Genomic DNA, 16,344 nt, shown 5'->3' with positions numbered 1-16,344 from the left:
ACGTACGTGCTTTGACCCTGACTATTGTCAAACTTCCTAAATCAGGATAATGCTATAAATTATATGGTTTCAAGAAAAGCAGCCATATAATTTCCATGAGACAAATAAGAATCTGATAAGATTATTATTAAGGATTGTATAATAAGACTAAACATATTATTAAGGATCATTTGGGACTAAAAATCACAACATAAATAAACATTTAAATAGAATCAAATAAAATCAGATTAAAATGTATTTGAATAGACATTGTTCTTAGAAATAACTCGAGAATACGTTTAATAATTGTCTTACACTGTTTTTAGTTGTAGTCATATGTTTAAGATATTCACACACTCATTATATTAATACATCATATTAAGTTTATATATTATACAGATTCTTCTTCGCAAAGTAGCATATTAAACGACTAGTTTCATAAACGACTAGTTTATGACAACGACAGTTTAAAAATTAATGAACGCATTTAAAAAGTGAAGATCTGTTGAATAGGACTTGGTGCCGGGATTGGGTTGCAAGACTTGTATTTGACAAACTCAGTAAATGCATTTTGTTGACCAAATGATTTGACGTTTGGAGTCTATTAAATGTTATTTTACACAAACTATATTAATTAATCAAACTAATTTAATAATGACGTTTCTAATTCGTATAATATCGTTTGGAATATTGCTTTATTTAACATGGTGCTTTTTATACACACATAAACCATTAATTTAAAAGATGAAACGGATGAAAATTGTTCCTTGTGTGCAGCTGACCGGGAGTAAATATTTTTTATTTAATAGTGCATATAAAGTATATGATCAAAGCGTTATTACTTTACATAACATATTGCTGTATAGACTTGAGGACTTCGACCGAACCAAAAGCATTTGTGGTAGGAATCGCATTAATGTACAATTCAGTATTTTATTAAGGTTGTTTGAACATACGTGTACCTCCTTCGCCATCGTATAAAAATGTGTCTGGAGTGATGCAAAGAAGACAAAAGTCGTTTTCTTGTATATATGTTTTATGTAAGTAATAAAATATTACTATAACATAAATATAAACGTGACTTTGCAGTCTACATTTCGCAATAAACATACAACCAATGTAGTAAACAAAACATTTGTAATCCACTGCAACATAATGAACAGAGCCGAACAAAAAAGCTCCAAACACACTTAGGAAATAAATATATAGATATATAAATGGTCATAAATGAAATATTAAAATATCTTCTTGGAATTAGTAAGTGTACAAAACTGCCCGGAAAACAAAACGAAACATAACAAAACGAACCCAGAACAAATACATATGTTTACATATTCGACATATTTACATATTGGAAATAATCCTGACAACTATTTATTTAAAATCTTTTCTCTCGTATTTTATTTGTATTTTTATTACTTTTTTGGAAAAGGTTGTATATTCACACTGTTTCAAATAACATTGCAGAAATTAACACCTGCTTTTCAATGAAAAATGCCAGACCTTGAGAAACAACACGAAACGTAGATCGTTTTCAGCCTCATTTTTTCCTAATCCTGGAAAGTCCCACATACATCCCTTATTCACTACAATATCTACTTTTGTCAGTGTCCAGGCTCATGAGAAGGATGCAAAATGTAATCAACATAAACTAACGGGCACAGCTGACATAGAGAGTGTCATGAGTTGGCCAATATTCAAGAGTAGAGTACAGCACGATATTTGGGCACTGAAAATTACCTGAGATATTTCTGTCTTTTTACTAATCACTCTCAATAAGTTTAGCCGGAGCAGACTTGCTGGAATAGTGCCGATTTAAAACAACACGAAATTGTAAAACTGTAAACAAGTAAAGCATTAATGGCGTACCTCGAACAAATACATTATAACAAACATAAAAAGGAAACAAAATAACAATATTAACCCAAAAATAAGTGCCTCATGCAAAGAGGAAAAATGCTAAACCAGTATAACTCAAAATGACTAAATATTGTTTCAGACAGTGTATTCCACGTTGCCGTTTTAACGTCTCTATATCTTTAGACGATATCAGGTGCTCATGAGCGATAATTGTAAACAGTTTCTCGTGCACTTGTTTGTATGGACTTTTAAATCAAGTGCCATTTCGTTTCATTGGGAATCCCATCTGTCTTTTTACTTGGAAATTAAAGTGAAACAGGCTACTCCATAGACAGAAAAAATAGTTTTACCCTAAATGTGAGATCTTAACGTTAAAACATCACAAATAAAGTAAACATCACAAATAATATCCGATAAATCACATTGTAATTATTAATCTGGTTAATCGCTTTCATAAAATCACTGTCCACTCTCCTTTGTTGATTTACTTTAGACAAACAGCAAGACGGGCGAACCCATCCTGGGAAACCAAAGCCTTTTGTGTCTTATAGCTTCCTCTGATCAGCGCGAATAATCGATCATTTTTTCCAGAATAGCACAAATGATAAAATTTTCGTAAACATGTGTAATGGTTTCACAAATGCACAGGAAGCTAACCCAGCAATGAATGCATTTTCATGTTATTCAGAATTATTGGCGTCCCATATGCTGTGACTGCTTCTCCGGTCACTGTCAGCGAACTCTTCCCAAACTTTCTGTCTCTGATCTCTTGGGATAACAAAGGTGATAAACAAAATCCATTGTCCTCATCCTAATTTCTTTATCAAGCAATGACACTGTTTATGTTATCAGTCACTGGACAGGACTCTGTAGTGTGTGATGAAGAGGGGGTGTCTCTGCTTGTGAGTATACGTCCTCCATGCTCGGGTGAGGGACCCCCACGGGCGTCATTCTTTTCTCTTTCTGTCTTCTGTTGCAAAACCATACACGCACAACCTCTTTTTCCAACTGCAGGCTGCCAGCTAAGCTTGTGATTTCGTGGGCAGACGGCTTTGGGCACTTTAAGAAATGGTTTTCCAATGCCCCTTTGACTCCCACTTCGATGGATGTCCTCTTCTTTCGTTTTCGTCCCTGTGCTGCAATCTTGTCCAAATTCGTGGGACTGCCAGTGTTTGAATCTGTCTCCTCGAGCCATTTGTTAAGCAGAGGCTTAAGTTTACACATGTTCTTGAAACTGAGTTGGAGAGCCTCAAATCTACATATAGTGGTCTGGGAAAAGACGTTTCCGTAAAGGGTGCCCAGCGCTAAGCCCACGTCCGCCTGCGTAAAACCAAGTTTGATGCGCCTCTGTTTGAACTGTTTGGCGAATTGCTCCAGGTCGTCGGAGCTGGGAGCGTCTTCATCCGAGTGGTCCTGGTGGTGGCTGAACGGCTGCTGAGGAGACTCCATCTGGTTGTCATGGCTACCCGCGTCGTCGTGGAGCGGGTCTCGCAAACCGTGGTGCAGCGAAGGCTGGGGGCTTAACATGGTGTAGCCTGTCTGAGAGTAGACCAGCGACTGGTGACCGTTTGAGGCGGGAGAAAGTGGGGATAAGTGGTGCGTCGTTGTCGGTGCCCATGATCCATGGTGGCTGTTTTGCGTTGGCTGGTGGACCAGATGCGATCTGTGATAGCCGTTTCCCAGGTCCTCTCTGCTCTGAACGCTGGCTTTGTTGTGCTCCGGTTGTCCGATGTGGGTGCCGCTGGTCCAGTCGGTGTTGGAGGTTGGCAGCCACTGATGGTGCGTTAGGCTCATCGGATGTCCCGTGTTGGTCGCTAGCCCTTGTAAGTACTCGTGGTGCATCATTTTCTGCACCTCTCTGTAAGTTGTCCCCTGGTGCATCCTGTCCGAATCCGGATGCATCAGTGGGTTCGAAGGCAATGAGTTATTCCGCGGAATATACTGAGCTGTTGTCGCCATGGCTCCGACTTAGAAAACTGACAAGCACTTCGGAGATCTTTGAGCTTTAGAGCCAAAACGCAACAACCTGCTCTGGGAGGTCTTAGGGAAGAGCTAAGACACGCCTCCCCTTCGCGTGCATTGGTTCCTCGCCGACTACAGCCCACCAGGTTTCCTTATTACCCTCTCGCGGGCCGCTTGGTTGGCTGTTGGGCGCCGTGATCCCAGTTACTCGCAATTGGCCGCTTTCACTATGCTTTCCCTTTTTTCCTTTCTTCTCTTCTCCCCGCTAGTCAAGACAGCGTGAGCAGCAAAACCGTAGGAAATTATTGGGCTTTGAGGGTTGTTTTGCAAATAACCACGTGGGGGAGTGTGGTACCCTTTTTGGTGGGGTGGAAGAATGCCCCTTAACCGTCTAGCATTACCTCTGATAGTAACTGTACTGTTCCTCTTTCAAGTAGATTAGTATTGTAAAGTATCTCAGGAACCACCCACGAGAAAACTAAAGAGCAGTACGCTATAGCCTAATAAAATATTTTATGAAGTCTAAATAATATTGTAGGTAACACCCAAATACAAAATTATTTATCATTTTAATGTTATTATAGCATCACACATGTAAACAATTCAACAATCACAGTACCATGATTACCATTAATAAAACATGTAGTAAAGAAATTCAGGCCATCCTCTATTTCAGAAAACAGTCCTCATCATAAAATATAAATGCATACACACAGCTACAGTCAACTATAATAATAAATTACTATCCATGTAATTTTATTTGTTTATGCAGTTGATATAAATTTAATTTGGACATGAATACGATTCCGAAAAGTTAAAGTTAATTATGATACTTGTCAGTTTTTATGTCTATGTCAAATTTTGCATATATTTTCGTTTTTTTTTTGGAAGTCATTACATTTTAACTACTACGCAAACATGCAAAGACCATATAAAGCGGCCGTGTGTTGATAATATCTCCACTCGAAGCATTTTTAAACAGCAACTCCGAGAGAAATCCTGTTTCTCCCTGCTGGCCTCCTCCGTACTTCCCGGCTGATCTGATTATTTTTCCCTTCACGTTTTGTCCCAATAGCAAATTACCAATTCTATGAATTGCAAAGCAGCCTGGAAGACGCTGAGGGGTAGAGAGGGGGAGATGCCGAGATTGAAAGGGATCTTTGCAAACACAATCACGTTCTTAAATGGAAATGTGGGGCTTTAAACAAATCTTACATCTCTCCTGTTCCAGTCGTCTAAAACTCCGCAATCAGGCACACGGTCGACTCCATCTAAAACCAAAGCTTTTAAAGAAGATTTTTTTGGTGTCAGTTCTATTTAAATTATTTACATCAGTGTATTTTTTTAGTTCACGTGCGTGTTTGTGTGTTTGTCTTGCTCTCATTGGGGTGTTTCCACAGGCTTTCAGAGGAAATGTGCTGTTACATTTGGGGAATTCAACCGTCAGACGAAAACGCTTCTCTTTGTGGTAAGTTTTACGCTTTTCCTATCTGTCCATCTGCACGAGCTCTGCGCGTTCATAGAAGTGTAACCTAAATGATGTTCTTGGGGTCAGACGAGCTCGTCACTACTCTGTCAAAGGCGTGGTTATGTAAAGTCACCATTTATTTATTTATCACAAATTCAATAATACTGGCACATACAGGTAATATTTCAACATTTTTAACGAATAGCTCATTGTACGTGCATTTATACAAATTAAATTTGTTGGCTATACTTTAATATCATTTGATCAAGTTTTGACACCTGCACTGTATTAATATTTATTGTTGATAAGAAACTATGATGCAAAGTTTTAAGAGTTATAAGAACGTTTTATTGTTTTAAATCTCTTCCAGTCGTATTTTTCCTCTTATTTTTTTCTTAACTTTATTAAGGTTTAACACCAATGATCCAAACTATAAAATGTGCTTTTCATCCGTATGATTTTTCTTACATCTTCTAAACTCTCCGAGCGGTCTATTACAGTTAATTCATTTTTGAATTTGTTGTATTTTTATTGTTTTATTTATTGTTCTTCATATTGTTTATTTTCTTCTATCTTAAACTGCTCGGGGTTTTTACACCGTTAGAAAGATGACTATATAAATATTCAGGTTAAAAATGAATCTGTGACCCACGCACAATTATGAAGTGACAGGCAAGCGGATGACAGGATTGTCTTTTAATGTGTGTAGTGTATAGCTGAATGCAACTCGCTTGTCGACACTGCCCCAGAGAGCTGCAGTTAATGAGGATGCTGTACACTTGCTCTCATTTGGAAGTCTATAAAAAGAGCGGTCATTTCTGCCCAGAGAGCTGCGTCACAGTAGCAGCACAGTCGAACTCTTGTGCTTCGTTTGCCAGCGCAGAAAAGTGTTTTAAAAAGCGCCCAGATGCTTCCTTTTTCCTTCGCGAAGAAAATGGCCTTGTGTGCAGCGAGGTGAATTTTTCCTGGGATGCACGAGGTTGCTATGGAGAGCGGTTTGAAAGGCTCACACTGATCCTGGAAATGAATGATTTGCTATACAGGAAAAAGACAAATAATGGCCCTTGTTTTGCGAGATGGCAATGAAAGACAGTAGGGAACAATTGTGGTCTTTGAGTATCCAGGATGTACTAAATTTGGTCACAGAATCTTGCTTGGAGTTTAAAAAATAGCATTTAATTTTTTGATGTCAAATTTGAAATAACTTTTTACGTTTTTAAGCGTTTCTGTTAGTTAACATTTAATAAGTACAATAATTCCCCACTTCATTAGTTTTATAACGAACCATTTTATAAAAATATATTTGGTATGAGAAACGTTTTACATGATGTACAGGTTTGTATAGTTTATCATTTAAACCAGACTATGTTATTTTTCTCTATAAGATGACAAGATGTTTAATTCGTTCACACATCATGTACTGAATCCACTGGCTTAGTTTAGAGGTCTATTTTTCGATTGCAGGCGTCACGTGGTTTAATCTGCAGAAGAGACCCCCTCCACTTGAATATAATTAAAGTCTGGTTGGTCAAACCCTCCATTAACCATAGGCCGTGAAAGTGCACAGGAGAAAGAGTTCAAAAACTCAAATATTACGGCTATTGTTATCTGCAGGTGCCAACTGCCGAAACAATTAATGTACATCAAATTCATTATCATATTAGAGGTTAAAATGTTTTAAAGTTTTGACTTTTTATCTTTATAAGCACGGTGTGGAAATTCAAATCTTGCATGGGTAAGACATTTATTTGCATTAATAAACAATTAATTAATTAATAAAAAAATGATATTGAAAATGTCTCCCTCATCAGGTAAAGAGGAAGTTCAGTTATGCATTCAGATTCAGAAACATCAGCTATTAAAATGTATTAAATAAATTTATTCAAGGGAGTGTGTAGCAACAATAAAATAAAATGTGGAACAATTTAGAAACAGAAAAGGGTTGTTTTGCATTTAAGTTTTAGCCTGCCTGACTTAAGAAGCTCTATAATATTCACATCCAGACTAAAACTTAAATAAGCGTTTTACAATTAAAGATTCACCTCTCATTTCATTCACCCGCTTGTTTTTCTCATTTCAGTTTGACAGACATGCGTAATGGTACCCGCAATTTACAGACAGGTCCTGCGCTGTTTTAGGTACCTCTTGCGCTCTTTTTGGTTAATGAACTCAGGCGATTTCGTAAGCATCCCGAGGGAACGGAAAGGGAATGTTTTCCTTTCAGTAAAAGGTATGGGCTATCTCTCCTCAACTCTTCACTTATCTTTGGGCTAATTAGGCGGGGCCCTGAAGACGCAAGCATGAATATTCATGTAAAAGCACCGGCGCGCAATTAGCCATGGAAAGACTTCCTAACTTCAATCACTGGCCAGCGTTAGGAGACAGGGATACTCTTCTGCACACCCAGACAAGGTGTCGCACTTAGCCGTGTTAAAACATAAAGTGTAAGAGAAACTTGACATTTTTAGCTAATTCTATGCGCAGCTGATACTTTTTAATGGATTGCAGAGTTTAGACTTTTTTCATTTTGATTAACAGCATTTCTGAGGATTTTGGATAGCCTGCATTAGAAAGAAAGTTTCAGAAGTCTAGCATTCCTATTGGATAAATTATATTATCTGAAAGCTTAACTTTATATACTACACTCTTAAAAATAAAATTTCTATAAAAAGATTCTTAGCAGACAACTATCTCTCTCTCACTCTCTCTCTCTCTCCGCCCTTTGCTCTCTTACTCTCACACACAAAGTTTGCTTTAACCCGTGTTGCTGTCCATACTGTGCACTAAGGCCTCAATCCTTTGCTTTGAATTCAAGCCGATCTTTATCCTGTCCCCTTCAGGGTGTGCACTTGCCACTTGCTGCCATGAAGATGCATTTATGTATGTATGTATGTGTGGAGGAGAACGGGGAGCTTTTTGGATGGGGGCTTGTAAGATAAGCAGTGGAATTTGTGCCGTCTGAATATGGATGGCAGCCAGACCGTTGGTAAGCAGCTGATAGAGTGGTAAACAGCTTGTGGGCTGAAGGGGTTAGAAGCATGCTGCTGAATACATTGGGCCTCTCTTCCACTGTCTGCCTGCACAATGGTCAATCAAACAGACGTCACTTTCCCCCATCATCCCTGTGATGCTGTGAGTCTGTAATGTTGGACAAGCTGCTACTACACCCATCCACTCGCTTATCAACCCCTTAAAAATTGATGTTCAGGCTTGGTAGATGATTGCATTTGCAAATATTTTTAGTCTAGTTTTTTGTATGATATCAAAATATTCCTCAAATATTAAGACTCGACCTGAAACATATAGTACTTATAGTAATTTTTAATAATCAAATCATTTCAATAGTCATACTCTATTTTTATATATTTTTTAATGATATTTGTAGCACTTTACAACAACTTTTAAGTCATTAACTATTTTAAACAAGTAATTTTGTGCACATCCCACCTTCTGGCAGGTGCAGGACAAAATAAACTACTAATGTGAAAAAATATAGGAGTTAAAAGCAGTGTTGCGGACAAGTCATTAACTAACCACATAATTTCCCACTGTAAAATTTAAAAGTTAATTCAACTCAAACCATTTAAGTAAACCGGTTGTATTAAACCATTTAAGTTTTAAAACACATACATTTTGGTTCTAACTTAAACAAATTGGGTCATGTGCAGTTATGCACTTGTTTATAAGTTCACACTACTTGGATATGGGTGCATAATTGCACATGACTCAAGTTCACAGCACTTAGATGTGTGTGTTTTGGAACTTGAATGGTTTAGGGCGGCCGGTTTACTTGAATGGTTTGAGTTGAGTTGACTGAGAATGTACACTGTAGGGAGTGCTTTGCTGCCTTGAAATTTTTTGTTGAATCAACTCGGATTTACAAGTCACTTCAACTTACTATTATTTATCTTGACTAGAGATGAGTTGTTTTAACTACAGGTTGTTATTACTTATAAAATTAAGTTGACTTTTCTCAACTATATTTTATAAGTTGTGACAACTAATCTCTGTTGACATGACCTGGAAATCTGAGTTGATTTAGCAGGGAATTTTGGGGTAGCAAAGTATTTTTTACAGTGTAGGCTACATTATCCAACAATTTGAAAAAAAAATTCTAAATGTTTGATGACTTATTTGTAACAGCAATTATTTAACTGAATTTATAATTACTCCACAATTTATTAAGTAGACAAAAACATAATTAAAGTTAATTGTTAAGAAAGTGTTAAAGTAATATCTAAAACAGACCCAAGGTTCATTTCTAATGCAGGCTGAACTGATTAAATCTGGAAAACTATTGTGTATGGTATAATCATAAATTGTGAATAACTATGCTCTTAAAAATAAAGCTGATATTTAGCAAATAAAGCAAATTTTAACATCTTTAACATCTGAAGAATCAAAAGTGGTTCTTTGTAGTGTAACAAGTTCTATAGGTAATAAAAATACATGAAAGAAATGGTTCTTCTAAGAACTTTTGACTAAATGGTTCTTTGAGGAACCAAAATGGTCCTTGTATGACATCACTATATTTAAGGACTTTTTTTAAGAACTTTATTTTTTGAAAAGTGTTTTTCTTTTACTTTCTATTTGTAAAAACTTTAAAGTTTTATATAAATATACTGTAATAATGTAAAATATATTGTATTTAAATTTAGATCATTTTAGATTTATTTTTTTACCTGTAAGTTGCAAAACAAACTAAAAACATAAACTCTTTAAAAAAATTGTGAGAAAGGTACGAATAATTCCATTCTCATCTTTTTATTATCTGCAGAACCTATTTTAACTACAAAGAACTTTTTGTGCAACAAAGTTCGCTAAGTTTTTATTAATTTCCAATTCACACCTATATGTACAATACTTTCTTTTGCAAAACTTATCCAAGGAACAGCATATCTGCTAAGAACCTTATGTAAAGCATTTAATCATTATTCAAGCACTTAAATATTTAATGATTGATTTGATGAACCTTTGTGGATTTCTTCATGTAAACTGACTGCTGCGCTGGAGTATTCTAAGAGCCATCGTTCTTCCCTAGTGGCATCCAGAATGAGGCTGATCCAGCACAAAGCTGCACACTTCCACATGTCACTGCTCACTCGAGAGAGCATCCAAAGGCCCTCGCCGAAGTTATTAATGAGTTGCTTTCTTTTAATTAGATAGTAATTCATGTTAATGCATGCCTAATGAACCCAAATCGTTCCCTTTGGTCATTCTGTGGAGTTCCACTGTGTTTACTTATTCTGTCTGTTTTTCCCGCTTTTGTGTTTTATTAGGCTCAAAGGGGCCTGAAAGGATTCAGCGACTTGCTTTAAAGACATCTGAAGAGTCCAGTTACATTTGCTTGAGGGCTCGTTTGGGTAGGAAATCCACCAAGAGGACTTTAAAGAGGTCGTGACCAGCCCAGGTTTAGAAACAGATGTATTGGGATCACTTCGGTATGTTTACGCTGAACTTTTAACCATAAGGTTATGTACCCATGAGGAGGTCAAAATCATCTTAATGGTTAGCGTTTTGTGTCTCCATACGGTTACTGTCTAAAAGAAAGCACGGGTGTATTTGACCCCACCATAAAATGACACCGTGATGGTAAAAGCCAGAATGTCCAGGGGTCACGACCAGACGGCAAGTGCTCCTGTCTCTGTGTCATCCATGGTAAAGGGTTCGTCAGACGACTGAATTAAATTACACTGCTTTTAATTGAAGATTGACCAGTCTGAGAGCAGCTGACGCTTGGGTCATTCAAGATAGCAAAGCTTGAATCCCTCAGGCCCCGACTGCAATTTCAGCCCTGCAGGTCCTAGAACGGGATGGGAGGGAGAGAATGCGAGAGCATGCTGGGAATGCATGGCTGATGATTAGCAAAGGAGTTTATTGGAAGGCTTAGATGAGATTTGGCTTGTTTGCTTGAGTGGAAAGTGTAGCAGCACAACAGGCCGGACATGGAGTGAACCGAGGCAAGGTGGTCTGTCCTGCCCAAAAGCTTGTGTGCAAATCGGCTTAAAGTTTGCACCTTGCTGAAAATCTCCCAGTCGACACAATTAATCGCTTCATTAATTAACAATCGTGCCAATATACCATGCACCCCGGCTGAGTTTTGGCAGTCGCGTGGTATATGGCTAACCCTCCATAATCTCGCCTTTTCTTCTTAATTTCACTCCTACTACCCTCCCTGATTCTAGCCTTTTCTTCTGTGCTGTTTTACGTTAAGCAGCATCGCAACAGCCGACTGTTTTAGCTCGAACAGATAGGAGTCTCTCCCAGCAAGCAGGTCAGAGCGCTAACATTTGTTATCTGTAATCCTGCAGGTCCCCACACAAAATGAGCGTAGTAAACTGTTGCAAAGACCTAATCCCTCCATTTCTTTCAGATGTCTCTTCTTTTCCATTTATGGATTGGGAAAGCATTTTATTTAGAGGAACCATCTTATTTTTGAGGTCTCCTGGATTACAAACGTATTTTTACCTTTTTACACTTCCATCATTTACAACTCTTTTCCAGGCAATTAAATAGCAGTAGTGCTCCGAGATTTATTTGTTTTCACTTAGTAATATTGCTGCAAAAGCCACCCATGCTTTTATGTCAAGACTGTTGATTTGCTTTTCAGTTTGCAATAGCCGCAATGCAAAATTCATACATTACACAGCGTTAGTGAATGTGTTTTTGATTCATCTTACTATTATACAGATAAAATTACGGTTTTCATTCTCCATCGGTCTCAGTTATCTATGCCCTGGTTTGATTGAGTTTGATACTATGTAAATGATGTATTCGAATGCTCCCATGCAGCTCTGGTGCATTTTGTCTTGGTCATGCACACCCACACATGTAGCCACACGCACACACGCGTGCAAACAATAACACAATTTGTGTGTGTCTCTGTGTGTGTAGTACGGTTAGTAATAGCAGAGCTCAGTGGAAGACTGTAGTGTTGACAGCATAGTAAACGATGCAGCCTGCCTACTGCAGCAGCATCCCTGCTAATCACACACACAACATGATAATGAGAGAAAACCCATCCTCACACACACACACACACTTGCACGACTAACCGCAACAAACGCACACAAATACCCTCTCACACACACTGACCCATACTTCTACAGACAAATGGAAGACATAATGGTAGCCGGAGGCAGTGCGCATTACTTCACTCTGTCTCTCTCAAACCAAGCACATCTCTATCTCTTAACCCTCCTCACATATATATAATAACAGCTCTCTTTCTCTCTCACTGGAATTCAGTCTGGAATTGACTGGAATTCCCTTGAAAGTCTTTTAAGAGCTAAAAAGTTTAAATGTGGATAATGCATGTTTTATACAACCATGCATATTAAATGTGACATATTAGACTTAGTTTACTGTTAAGGGGGAAGAAGAAGAGATCTTGAAAGAAATGAATAATGCAAACTCAGTTTGATGAGCCCATGGGTACAAGAGACCCCACAATATACTCAGGGTTCCCACGGGTCCTTGAAATCTTTGAAAGTTTGTAAATCTGGGCGAAAAAATTCAAGGCTCTTGGAAGTTTTTGAGAATATACATACAAAGATACAGGTCATTGAAAGTGCTTAAATCTATTTTATGCATGTTTTCTGGAAAAAAAATCAATCCACATTATTCCCTGTGTAGTGTAGGATAATATCATAATATTCTAGACTTTTAATCACACTTGCTAAAATGCTTTTTTGCATAGTTGTGTTTGACACATGAAAACGTCTCGGGTTATGTATGTAACTGTTGTTCCCTGAGAAGGGAACGAGACGCTGCGTCTCCCTTGCCATACTTCCTGCATCCCTGTAACACCGTCTTTGGGAATATTTCAGATAGCGTTATACTTCCTGGCTCCCGCGTCACCCTGTCTGTGTCGTTAAGCCTCACCATTGGTTGAATTTGATATACACATTCAGACGCACTTACCCCTGAAGACGTCCCTTAAGTGCCACCACAGTGACGCAACGCGAGTTCCCTCAAAAGGAAACTGTAACAATGTATCTTAAAAGGTAACACGATGTAACCTTGCTCTCACTTGAAATGTGTCCCCACATTTAGTCCTTGAATTTGAGGGTACTAGACCTGGAAAGTCCTTGAAAGGTCCTTGAATTTAAAGTTAAGTAAGGTGTGGGAACCCTGTATACTGTATTTTACTCACCATCATTTTGTTTTAAACCTGTGTTACTTAAAATCACCATGAGTGTCTCTGGTCCCTTGTGTTGTAGTCAAGACCACCTAAACCGAAACCAAGTCATGACCAAGACCAAGACAGGCTGAGACCGAGACAAGACCAAGACCAGTGCAAGTCACTGCATTAAAACACTTGTGATAAAATGTGGAATATGCATATGATTAGGTACTTCTTGTCTCTGTGTGTGTGTGCGTGCGTGCGTACGTGTGTGTGTGTGAGTATGCCATCAGAGAAGTTGATAAAATCATTAAAGGCATTGCAGATTTATCTTTGTCTATAAGCAAATAAAAGTGGCCAAACACTAAAGAGCTGAAATCAACTTAACCATTTATTCTGAACTGTCTTTCCATGGCTTGCCATCCACTTAACACAATGCGGTTTTTTTTTTGTAATACAATTAAAAAAATTGTCATTGGGAGAAACTTAAACAATGCTTAAACAATGCCAACATCATATGCCAAACCTGAATAAACTGCATAAAATGAATGATAAAAAAACATTTGTGATGTGCCATTAGTTAAAATTCCGAGTCCTCTTGTCTGAGACCGAGACGAGACCGAGTAAAAAAGCGGTCGATTCCGAGACCTGTCTAGAGAACTACAACACTACCTGGAAAGTCCTTGAAAGGTCCTTGAATTTGAAGTTGAGTAAGGTGTGGGAATCCTGTATACTGTAATTTACTCACCATCATGTTTCAAACCTGTGTTACTTAAAATCACCATGAGTGTCTCTGGTCCCCATTCACTGTATAAAAATAAAACATTCTGCTGAATATCTCTTCTTCTGTTCCATGTAGAAAGGAAAGACACACGGCCCCATCAGAATAGTTTGGAGGCAAACACAGTCAGTCTGTGACATACTAAATTTAAAGACTGTTGCAAGAAATGTAAGTCAGCGGAAAAATTACAGCACAATTGGTTTGGGGTCATGTGCAGATTTTTTTGCGCATTATCCTTGATTAATGCAGGTATAAATTAGGATATTGTTTCCTGGCAAACGTGCACTCGGAGGAATGGAGATGTGTAAATGGGTTAGTTCATTTTAAGAGATGTGACACTTCACACACTCTCACATTCACACTTCTTTGTATCTTGCAGGGCGGCATGTGTGCTTAGACAGCAGGATGTAGAGAGAACAGGTGTGGTGCCTGTAGGTCCTTTATGTACCATATGTACGCAGGTAAGGCCATGGGGCATGATGTCACCGAAAGTGTCACTTCCGAACAGCTAACTCTCTTTCTCTCCTCTCTTCTCTCTCAGTCACACACACATTAAACAGATTGTTTATTCAATCCCTGCAGCAATTTATTATTATTATTATTATGGTTATTATTATTATTGTTTATTTAAGATATTTGATGTTATATCATTTTTATTTGTTTTTAACATTATTGTCTTTTTAAAACTGTGTGTTGTATTATTCGGTTCTTCTTTACCAAAGAATTATTTGTTTTGTAACATTTTGGGTATGATTGATTTCTAGCCTCATGAGATTATTGTGATGTAATGCTGATGAAATAAAATTCTCTAGAAACAATAAAGATGTGCAAATGTGCTTTGTGGTGTTTTAAGTTACCTACAAAATAATTCTCATTCTCTGGCAAATATATAAGTTTTAGTCACTACCTGCAGGGACCCAGGATTAACCTGGCATTGTACACTAAAGGGCCTATGGCAATGGAGAAGCTCACTAACTTCTTACGGGTTTACTTGGTATTAAACCTGCACCGGAACTGTCAACCTAGATCCTTTTCCAGCTCCCCTGGAGTTAAACATTTGATTTTTACTGTTTTGGAATCCATTCAAGCGATCTCCGGGTCTGGCACTACCACTTTTAGCATAGCTTAGCATAGTCCATGGAATCTGGTTGGACCATTGGCATCGCGCTGAAAAATAACCAAAGAGTTATATACGCAGCAGCCGAAAATAGTCCCATTAGTAACTTTCAATGCCAGGGGCACTATTTTCGGGCAGTGCATAATATCACTACGCCTGCTGTAGCCATGTAACATCAGCAAAGTCATTGATTATTACGCCAGAATGAGAGTATAGTTTCTAACCATATCTGCCTAGAAAATCGCAACTTTTAATTTTTTGTCGGTCCTAGTACACGATGTAACTACAGAAAAGTCAAGTTTTAAATAAGTAAAATATCGAAACTCTTTGGTTATTTTTTTAGGCGCAATGCTAATGGTCTAATAAGATTCAATGGATTATGCTAAGCTAAGCAAAAAGTGGTAGCGCCAGACCCGGAGATCGGCTGAATGGATTCCAAAACGGTAAAAATCTAATGTTTAATTCGGGGAGCTGGAAAATGAGCATATTTTCAAAAAAAAGTGGAGTGTCCCTTTAACTCTGTATGTGTGTGCCTTGTAAAGTAGTAAAGCTTGACAAAGTGAGCAAGCAAGTGTATCTAAATGTAGCATGTAAAAGCCAGTAAATTCAATTCAATTTTATTTCTATAGCGCTTTTCACAATTTTTTTATTGTTTCAAAGCAGCTTTACATTAATAGATGCAGGAAAAAAGACGAAACAATCTTAAAACATAAACAGCAGAATACAGCGGTTAAGATTTACCATAATAGCGATTAAAATGTAGTAAAAATGTAACCTATGTAAGAGGGTGCTAAGTTAAGCCAATGTCAGCAGACTCCCTAGGAGTTGGAAAAAACCCCTAGGAGAAAAAGTCCTAGGAGGGGAAAAACCCTTGGGAGAGAGCCAGGCATAGCTGATTCAAAAATAAAGTCGCAATGAAAAAAAATGAAAATCAGTAATATGTTTTGTAATATTGTGGTAATATATGTGTAATATTTACAAATTACTTATCTGTGAGCTTAATTTTTTTAAATTGATATGCTCTCATAATCTTTAACCAAAAAACGCAAATC

At 37.7% G+C, this 16,344-nt stretch overlaps 1 protein-coding gene and 1 long non-coding RNA gene across 3 annotated transcripts; one reads left to right on the top strand and one right to left on the bottom strand.

Moving 5' to 3' along the window:
- Window positions 1-997: 997 nt before the first annotated feature.
- Window positions 998-4,139, bottom strand: pou3f1 (POU class 3 homeobox 1). Its single transcript, XM_055211418.2, has one exon. The coding sequence runs from the start codon at window positions 3,796-3,798 to the stop codon at window positions 2,692-2,694; it is 1,107 nt and encodes a 368-aa protein (XP_055067393.1). The 5' UTR covers window positions 3,799-4,139; the 3' UTR covers window positions 998-2,691.
- A 281-nt stretch (window positions 4,140-4,420) lies between these two features.
- On the top strand, window positions 4,421-15,201 carry LOC129449160 (uncharacterized). 2 transcript variants are annotated; one of them, XR_012371586.1, is made up of 3 exons: window positions 4,421-5,269; window positions 10,549-10,710; window positions 13,492-13,715. It is a non-coding gene; the product is annotated as an uncharacterized lncRNA (long non-coding RNA). The 2 variants fall into 2 exon arrangements; XR_008646008.2 differs by lacking the exon at window positions 13,492-13,715 and adding an exon at window positions 14,555-15,201 and having other exon boundaries at window positions 4,506-5,269.
- Window positions 15,202-16,344: the final 1,143 nt, after the last annotated feature.

The sequence above is a fragment of the Misgurnus anguillicaudatus genome, chromosome 10 (assembly GCF_027580225.2).
Source record: "Misgurnus anguillicaudatus chromosome 10, ASM2758022v2, whole genome shotgun sequence".
Taxonomy (NCBI): Eukaryota; Metazoa; Chordata; class Actinopteri; order Cypriniformes; family Cobitidae; genus Misgurnus; species Misgurnus anguillicaudatus.
The sequence above is the reverse complement of the archived record's forward strand: the minus strand, read 5'-3'. Positions and strand labels throughout refer to the sequence as shown.